This window comes from Chiloscyllium plagiosum, chromosome 46 (genome assembly GCF_004010195.1).
Source record: "Chiloscyllium plagiosum isolate BGI_BamShark_2017 chromosome 46, ASM401019v2, whole genome shotgun sequence".
NCBI lineage: Eukaryota > Metazoa > Chordata > Chondrichthyes > Orectolobiformes > Hemiscylliidae > Chiloscyllium > Chiloscyllium plagiosum.
In genome coordinates, this window is record NC_057755.1 from 3,047,147 (window position 1) to 3,057,191 (window position 10,045).

The 10,045-nt window shown below is 41.7% G+C and overlaps 1 protein-coding gene across 1 annotated transcript in view; it reads right to left on the bottom strand.

Moving 5' to 3' along the window:
* Window positions 1-3,270: 3,270 nt before the first annotated feature.
* LOC122544130 (NACHT, LRR and PYD domains-containing protein 3-like) overlaps window positions 3,271-10,045 on the bottom strand; it is a 42,683-nt gene continuing 35,908 nt past the window's right edge. The window contains exons 8-12 of the mRNA XM_043683168.1: window positions 8,336-8,422; window positions 7,949-8,119; window positions 7,611-7,781; window positions 4,147-4,314; window positions 3,271-4,037 (exon numbers count right to left, since the gene is read on the bottom strand). Coding sequence (XP_043539103.1) covers window positions 3,935-4,037; window positions 4,147-4,314; window positions 7,611-7,781; window positions 7,949-8,119; window positions 8,336-8,422 — 700 coding nt within the window. The 3' untranslated portion in view covers window positions 3,271-3,934. The remainder of the gene's footprint in view (window positions 4,038-4,146; window positions 4,315-7,610; window positions 7,782-7,948; window positions 8,120-8,335; window positions 8,423-10,045) is intronic.

Sequence of the window (10,045 nt, forward strand, 5' to 3'; positions counted from 1 at the left end):
GCAATGGCTAATGCTGCATGGATTCAGGTTTTATTTGTTTGGGAGCTACTGTATACAATCATGGACAGCTGCCAAATATTCGCATTCTTATGATTGTGATGGGCATCCACTCATCGTACAGATTGTAGGGATGTTTAAACCTGTACACGATGGAGCCATTCAATGCCCGATCATTCGTTCATCCATATTGTGCAGGGCATCCATTCTGAGACACCGTGGACTGATTCAATTCCTCTGCTATAGTTCATACAGCATGATTATATAATTCTGGAAGCAATCTGAGCTATTGAGACACCGAAACCAAATACAGAAATGTTGTAATCAGTGTCCGTGCTAGGTCTCTCCCATTCTTTGTTTTACTAATATCAGTTATCATTGTGTGGATGTTATGGTCTTATGCGAAACTCCAGCCAGTCTGAGTAACTTATAAAGCAGCTGAATTCATCCAACGCCGACCTTAAACCAACATTGAGTAAGTTACTGTGTTTCTTTGAGAACTCATGTTCTTTCCATCATCTTTTTTTTTAAAAAAACTGCAAGTGATTCATTTAGAGAATGTTTGTTGGTGTGGTTCAGATGCTTTCAACTTCATATGACATGGAACAAAAAATATCTTTGTGTCATTACTCACGGTCTGGGCTCAGGAAGGAATAATGTTTGATCAGTAGCATCAAGTTTCTTTTTTCCTTTCTTTTTCTTCCAGTTACTCTAATGCTAATTGTATTCCTGGCTCGAGGCAGGTGTGGTCTTTCAAAATGCAGCACTCACTATCTGGTGGCCATGGCAGTGTCTGATCTACTGTTCATTGTTATTCATTTCGTACTCTACAAATTTCTACGTTATTATTATGCACCGTGTTTCCTGGACATTACTCCTGTTTGTAGTGTTATCTATGTCCTGGTCTGCTTGACCATTGATTGCTCTGTCTGGTTCACTGTTGCATTTTCTTTTGATCGATTTGTTGCCATTTGTTTTCATCAGATGAAAACTAAGTATTGCACAGAGAAAACTTCGATGAGAGTTCTAACAACAATCTGTGTTTTCTTTGCTTTAAAAAACATTCCCAACTACTTTCGATTTAAACCTGGAAAGATCAGCAATAATGTTCCATGGTACTGTTATATCAGGTCCAGTTATTATCATGATCCTCGGTGGAAAAGTTTTCAATATCTTGAACAATTTTTAACACCATTTCTCCCATTCACGTTTATTCTCTTTATTAACACTCTGACCGTCGGACACATCTTCGAGGCTATTAAGATGCGTAAAGGACTGAGAGGTCAGAGAAAAATAGACAATGATCCCGAGGTAGAGAGCAGACAGAACTCTGTGGTTTTACTCTTTGCCATATGTGCCAGCTTCATACTTCTCTGGTTGGTTTTTGTCTTAAGTTTTTTTAATGTTGCTTATTCCTTGAAGTCTGCTGCTGCTTCTCTCTTTCAACAAGTCGGATATATGCTACGGGACTTAAATTGCTGCACAAATGCATTCATTTACGTGGTGACACAGAGAAATTTCAGAGACCAGTTGAAGGATGCCGTGAAATATCCAGTTATGAAAATAATTCAGTTGATGGACTCGAAACGTTAACTCTGTTTCTGTCGACACAATGCTAGCTGATCAGGTGTACTTTATTTCAACACTTTTCCATTTTATTGTGCGTTCTCTCCTGCCCTTTCTGCAGGAGAGAACGCACAAAGACAAGTGGCTAATAGTAAAAGTTTTAGAAAATGAAGATGAGCTAAATAAATTATAGCGATGAGACAATGTTTTTCAACAGAATTATGAATTTGAAAATGAGCTGAGGAGTGCACCAAAATTCAAGGTGCATTCGACAGCAAAGAATGTTAGCTCAGAAAACAACAGGATTCTGATCAGATGGAGTTTAATTTAGATGATTGTGAGGTGCTGCACTTTGGAAAGGCAAATCAGCACAGGACTTATACACTTAATGGTAAGGTCCTGAAAGCGTTATTAATCAAAGAGACATTGGGGTGCAATTTCATAGTTCCTTGAAAGTGGATGGACGGATAAATAGGATAGTGAAGGCGGCCAGGTAGAGGATACCCAGTTTGTCTGCTGTTTAAAGTAATGCTTCACTGATTGGCAATTTCATAAACCTCTCAGAGAACACTATGTGTCAATGACCATACTAATATTGACTATACTTCAGAGGGAGTTGGTGCAAACAAACAGAATGACCCGTTCCAGCTGATGTCTTTGCATCGGAAATGAAGGAAGGTGGAAATACAATAGGGTTAAGCCAAGAATGTGAGGGCTTGCATAATGTTCAGAATGTCTGTGAGCCTATCTCTAAACATTTATTTCTCTGTATGCATGTGTGTGCGTGTGTGTGTGAGTGAGTGAGTGAGTGAGTGAGTGAGAGAGAGAGAGAGAGAGAAACAACAGTTCTGCCTTCAATGGGACATAATTTGAATCAATTCAAATGTAATGAATAAAAGTCTCCAATTCTGTCTCTCTGCCTGTGTCACTTGTCTTTAAAGTTGTACAATGTCAGTATCATGAATCACAAAGTGACAGGGTCATAGAAATGTACAGCGTGGAAACAGGCCCTTCAATCCAACTCGTCAATGCTGACCAGGTATCCTAAACTAACCCAGACCCTATCACTCTAAAGCCTTCCTTTTCATATACCCATCCAGATGCCTTTTAAATGTTGTAACTGTACCAGCCTCTACCATTTCCTCTGGCAGCTCATTCCATACACACACCACCCTCTTCGTGAAAAGGTTGCACCTTAGATCCCTTTTAAATTACCCCCCCCCCCCCCCTCACCCTCAACCTATGCACTCTAGTTCTAGACTCACCCACTCCGGGGAAAGACCTTGTCGATTTACCATATCCATGCCCCTCTATAAGGTCACCTCTCAACCTCTGATATCCCAGGGATAACAGTGCCAGCTGATTCAGCCTCTCCCTATAGCTCATACCCTCCAAACCTGGCAACATCCTTGTAAATGTTTTCTGAGCCCTTTCAAGTTTCACAACAGCCTTCTAAGCAGAGAGAACAGCATTGCATACAATATCCCAAAAGTATCATAACTATTGTCCTGTACCAGGTTATAGTTCAACAGGTTTATTTGGAAGCACTAGCTTTCGGAGTGCTGCTCCTTCATCAGGTGATTGCGGAATATAAGATCGTACGACACAGAATTTAATGGTTTAAGACCTTATGCTCCACAAACACCTGATGAAGGAGTCAGCATTCCAAAAGCTAGTGCTTCCAAATAAATCTGTTGGACTATAACCTGGTGTTGTGTGATTTTTAACTTTGTACACCCCAGTCCAACACCGGCATCTCCAAATAGTGTGCTGTCCAGTCGCAACATGATCTTGCAATTCCTGTACTCGATGCTCTGACTGATAAAGGAAAACACAATATGTGTCTTTCAGTAAGAGCAGTACGGTGGCATAGTAGTTAGCACCGCTGCCTCACAGTGCCAGCATCTGCAGTCCTAGTTCCCAGCAGCAAACACTCATTTGTTCATTCTTTTTTTTGTAAAAAGCTGCTGTTCCAAGTTCAAGGTTCAATTCTCAACTTTGACTCACAGGTCTAAAGCTAGAATGAGAAAAATAAAAGTAGTGAGGGTCCCAACAGATGAAAGATTGTTAGGGGATATACAGGAATGTACAGTTGAGGTTAAAATCAGGTCAGCCGTGACCTTATAGAATGGCACAGCAAGCTTGAATGGCCAAATGGCTTATTCTCGTTTCTTGTTCATATGTTCCTCCTGACGCTGTTTCTGGAATGAAGCAGAGTCACATGACATTGATATTGGGCATCTGATGTCACATTGGAAGATAAGACTTGCACAGATGGAGATGAGATGCCCCTTATAGGATATGAAGGTGGAGCATGAACATACAGGACTGAAGTTTGGCTGCAATATCCAGACAATTAAATTGTTAGTTTTTATGAAATGAACGTATCTATCCCCAGCGTTAATCCAGGTCTGGATTCCACCAGTGATTTCAGGTCTCTCTGTCCCCTTCTGCTGAACTTATTTCCCCACAGCCTGGAAAACAGTAAGTGAGCAGACTGAGTAACATGGAAGCTGAGGCAATGCTTCAACAATGTTGCCAATACTACCAATTGACATGACGGCACATAAAAAATTAACTCACCTAACATGCACCAGACTCCTGCAGGTCAGTATGAGATGGCGGAATGAAGGGACAGATTGGTCTGTGAAGAAGTTTGATTCAAGGGACAGAACAACCAGAGACCGGTTTGTACTGAGTGCTGAGGTCAAATCTTTAGCACAATCATCTGTAAGACAATTTTCATCCAAGCTTGGATCCAAGGAAGAGAAAGAACATGAATTATTACAAGTGATTGACATGCCATCCACCACATTCAAAGTCCATTCACTTCACAAAGGATCCACACTGACAGTAGAATGGACCATTTACAAGTTGTATTGATCAATTCCACCGCCACCCTTGACCATTCGCAAGGAACAACTCAGGAGTATGATCTGATAATTCCCACTTGCCTGGATCTCCAACAACACTCAACAAGCATGGAAACCTGCAGAACCAAGCCGGTAACCTGACTGGCACCACATGCACAAGCACCCACTCCTTCCACTCAGTAGCAGCTCTGTATGCTATCTGCAAGAGACACTACAAACATTCACCAAAGATCCTTCGCCAGCACCTTCCAACCATCGATCATTTTCATCTAGATGGATAACAGCAGAAGATACATGGGAACATCACCCCCTCCAAGTCACTCACCATTCTGACTTGGCAATATTTTGCTGTTTATTGAGTGTTGAGTCAAAATACTGAAATTCCCTCCTTAACAGCATTGTAATCCTAAAACACGGACTGCAGTGGTTCAAGAAGGAAGCTTGTCACCACCTTCCCCAGGGCAACTAAAGATGGGCAGTAAATGCTGGCCCAGCCACCAACACCCACATTGCACAACTGAGGTTTAAGAAATCCCAAGTATATTTCAACAGAAACTTTAAAAATCCTTACACTCTATCAGCGAGGCTGAGAAATGACAGTAGCTTGATGTTGAAACTTTATTGCTGGAACAGCACAGCAGGTCAGGCAGCATCCAGGGAACAGGAGATTCGACGTTTCGGGCACAGGCCCTTCCTCTATCAGCGAGGCTGAGAAATGACAGTAGCTTGATGTGTTAACATCACTAATGTTAGGGAAATCACCTTCGAGTGCTCCGTGCTGCATAAAGTAGATGGAGAATAGTGCTGAACCTCAAAAATCCAGGTAGCCCTTTCAAAGTCCACCCTAGCTGACTTAACAGTTCATTTCACAAAATTATTGAATGGATGCGCTGTTCTCCACCATTCCTGGCTCTGTTTCAATGCACAATTCATGTCTTTACATCCCCTTTCAGATCGGAATCTGCAGATTTCACTTCGGTCAGGACACTCCCCGGGATTAGTAGCCCCTGCGCCATTCGCTAGTCACCAAACAGCTTCTTCAAGTGTTTTGAACCACAATGCTCTTTTGAGCTAAGTGATGGATGGCGACATCCCAGAGAGGAACAGTCCAAAACCAGATGGCAGTTTTCTAAGGTGAAAAAGGAATGATTTAAAAAGGACCTAGGGAGCAACGTTTTCACACAGAGAGTGGTGTATGTAAGGAATGAGCTGCTACAGGAAGTGGAGAAGGCGGGTATAGTTACAACATTTAAACGGCGTCCGGATGGTTATGTGAATAGGAAGGGTTTAGAGGGATATGCTGGCAAATAGGGCTCAATTACTTTAGGATGTCTGGTCAGCATGGCTGAGCATGATTGAAGGGTCTGTTTCCTTGCTGTACATTTCCATGTCTCAATTACTCCATCTGAAAATTTTACTCAGTAGGAAAACCCATATTCAGATGCCAAGGCTTTGTGATAGGATGGGAGAGCTTCCTTATCAGCATACACTTGCATCCTCCCATGGAGCATGTCTATTCCTTAACTGGAATGACTCATATGTTAGTTTGCAGTGTGCTGCAACCAGCCCCATTTGCAGATTTTTGGCCTGGGCATCAGAGCTTGGAAATAGTCCATCCTGGCAAGAATACTCATTTTGGAGCAGCTCTAACATTTGCATGAGACTTTATCAAACACCTTTTGACTTTTTCCTTTCCGATTTTGAACACAGCCACTTTTGCATTTGCTTCGTGTGGACAATTGTGGAACCACACAGTACTAAAGAGGCTTTTTAGCCAATAAAGACTGTATCACCATCTATATACGACGATCAACGCTAGTCCCACTTTCCAGCACCAGGTCCATAGTCTTGAGTATTATGACACTTCAACTGCTCATCCAACTTGGGAGGTTTCCCACCTCTACTGCCCTCCACAGTGCACTCTACCATCCTCTGCCTGAAAATATTTCTCCTTAAACCCTTTCTGAACCTCCTGCGTTTCAATTTGAAGTTATGCTCCCCTGTTATTGAGTCTTCGATTCAGGGGTGCAGCTGTTTGCTATACACCTTGTCCATGCTCTTCATAAACATATACACCTCAGTCAGGGCACACCTCAAACCTCTCTGCTCCAAAGAAGACAAGATGAGCTTATCCAGCCTGTCTTCATTACTCAGAGATTTCATCTTATCCCAATGCTCTGCAACGATAATTATTGGGTTAAGCAGTAATGGGTTCACCTATTCCCGGTCTGCTGTCCTATGAGAACAACAGCTTTTAGTGTTATCCCTGCAGCATATGTTTTGGTCAGTCAGAGTTCAGCTGGTTGACATTACTATTGCAGGTCAATAGGAAAATGATCAATATGGCTGAGTTGCCTTGATGTAAGTTTGCTGTGGGAATGAATGCCATCTTGCAAGTCCCAGATCCCCGACTCCCAATATTCAAAAAGAGTTTCGTTCACATTTGTAATAACTCTGCCTGAAGGGACAATCATCTCACATAGATTAATCCCAGCAAGATGGATTTCCTTGTCTCAGGCACTGACAGCTGAGGAAATTCATTTAAAGTCACCATAACCATCAGGGAGGTACAGCTGGTGGTGGTTTAAACTGAGAGTCACCACCCTCAGCCAAGAAGGGTATTCCTTTAATGATAATCTCAGCTGGTGTGGAATTGAACCCACGTTGATGGTAATGCTCTGCATTACAAAGCAGCTGTCCAGCCAAGCAAGCTAAAGTGACCCAATAACTGTGCAGTGTGGGTATAGGCTTTTGAGTCAGAGGCCAGAAAAATGACTGTCCGAAATAATGGGAGAAAGTGAGGATTGCAGATGCTGGAGATCAGAGCTGAAAACGTGTTGCTGGAAAAGCGCAGCAGGTCAGGCAGCATCCAAGGAGCAGGAGAATCGACGTTTCGGGCATGAGACCTTCTTCAGGAAGAAGAAGTTTCCTGAAGAAGGGCTCATGCCCGAAACGTCGATTCTCCTGCAACTTGGATGCTGCCTGACCTGTCCGAAATAATACCCACATCTCTGTTATTGTTGCACCTACCTCAGGCGGCTGAATCACTCAGGAGATATTAGCTGCCTAAAACGATCATATGTAGTATTTATTATTAAAATCATTGATCCTAAGAACTATGTATCCTATCATATCCAGTTATGAAACACAAAAGTACTATCATCTCATAGTTACCGTAGATCCTGTAATTTACATTCTGGATTCTTCAGAAATGCAGAAAATATTCTTAGTCCTGAATCCCGCAGTTTGTTGTAACTCAGGTTCAGAATTTTCACTGACGTGTTTATGTTGAGAGCAGAAGAGAGATCCAAGGCACAAGAGTCCGTGAGATCAACCACTGTCAACCTGGATAGCAGAAAGAGAGGGTTGAGAAAGGGAGGGAGAGGGAGGGAGACAGAAAAGCATCAGTGAAGTGGCAGCATTTCCTTATTTTGATAATACTGTCAGTAATGAGCAGTGACAAATGTCTGATTAGTAGATTTGCAACACAATCATCAAAGATTGTTACTTACTGCAAATCTTGTATTTTACATTCTGAGTGCCTTAAAGCAACAGACAGATGCTTGATTCCAACATCTCCCAGTTTATTAATACTCAGGTTCAGATCTGTTAATGATCGGTTTGCACAGAGAGCAGAGGCGAAATCCACAACACAAGATTCAGTGACAGCAACAGATTGCAACCTGGTGATCAGCGCATTGGGAAAATAAGAGAAATGGGAGAAAAACTGAGCAATTAATACACTGTCATCGATGGTGATAAGAATGCAGTATATATTAGAACATTTGCTGATATATTAACATGCAGTACTTAAAAATTGGAATTGGCATAATTAACAATATACTCAATGGTGGACGACAGATTATTCCAAACAGAATTTCACATGATCTGATACTCACTCCAGTTTCTGTATTTTACAATCACAATTCTGCAAAGCTGAACACAGTAATTTCAGTCCTGAGCCTCCTAGTTCATTATTACTTAGCCTAAACACAGGAAGACAAAATGAGGAAGAAAGGTCACTTAATTATCAGTTAACATACACCTTCACTGTCGCAGATATAGGAAAATAAGGAAAGAATTCACTCTGTTGTGTCATTCAGTTTAATGAAGTACAGTCAGTTCTGATTTAATGCACGATTTCTCTTGCAATCTCAAGTTATAGGAAAGTCACACAATATCAGCGCCATTTAAACTAATGGGGTCGGAAGCATGTTCTATCTAATACGGGTAAGGAAGGATCGCATTCTACAAATAATGGTCTAAATTCTTCAATTGTGTTAAAGCCAATTTACGTTGAAGAAATGCATAATTATAGAAAAGACTGTATTGGCTTGGGAAAGCATTAATTTATTGTTGCATTTAGTGTCATTTCCCGAAGAGAATTACCCTTCTGGAAGCCAAGTGACAAGACATATTATGGTTACGGATATTTCCATAATATCTGTTGTGAATTTATTGGAATAGATTGGCCACCAAATCAAAGGACAAACCAGTGCTTTCTTTCACTTAGAATTTTGTGCACCTTATCAATCGGTAAAATAATTCAAGGAAAGTTATACTATGGACCATGGTGTTCCTGTTTGCGGTCAAATACACAGCACAAGATGGCATATGTTGAAACAAGCTTTGTTTTGTCAAGTTTCATGTCTTCATAGTCCCTGTACAGTCAGTTGATAGTGAGTGAGCATCACTTACTTGATTCCCTACTGAAGTACTTTTAAATTGAAAAAAACCCCTTGTTTTGATGGAATCTTACTGAGTTCTCCATCCATGACCTTGCGCCTAATGTTTCCTTGCACACATAAGAGGCTGGTTACAGCTCTTCCCTCAGCTGGACCTCTAAAAGTGAATTCCTATGGTTAATCCAGGAGTGGGGACAGAAGTGAAATCTCCCACAATTCACTCACACAACTGAATTTAAAGATCAATATAAGGTTCTGTTTTGGCCCTTCATTTACGGTGAATTTCCAGCAGTTGCTAACTGTGGTGAAAGGGTTAAAATTGTGTCCCAATACATGTGTGAATCTAACCGAAAATGGAAGGTGTCGCTTAGTCCCGTGTGAATCTTATTATACACCTTCCCGTGTGAATCTTCCTATCTGTATGTAACCAGAATGGAATGTGTTTTTTAGCCTTGCTCTGCTGTTCACATGCATGTTTATATCTGGACAAGAGTATATCAGCTGGAAAAGTCTCCAGTTCGGTAGAGTCTGCTCCGGGGTTGCGTTTAACCGCCGAGCGTGGGTTGTTGGCAACCACTCTACGAGAACTGACGGCTCCCAGTTCCGGTAACACGTAGAGTGAGTATAAACCAGACCCGTTGTAAGTACGAGACCTGGTTGTGGCGACGCTGCGGGGAATAAAACACTTATATTCTAGCAGACTCGCCTCTTGGCTGTTTGTCCTGTGTCAGACTACTTTCCTGCGAGCCTGGTCCTTGACCTTAAGAATTTTTTAAAACAACCATGTACAGGCAAGCGGTTATATTTAAGAATGGCATCATGGTTGGCACAGACATGGTGAGCCAAACAGCTTGTTCCCATGCTGTTCTATGTTCTATGGGCCTTGCAGAACATCTTGCGCAATTCAAATCCACATCTCGCCAA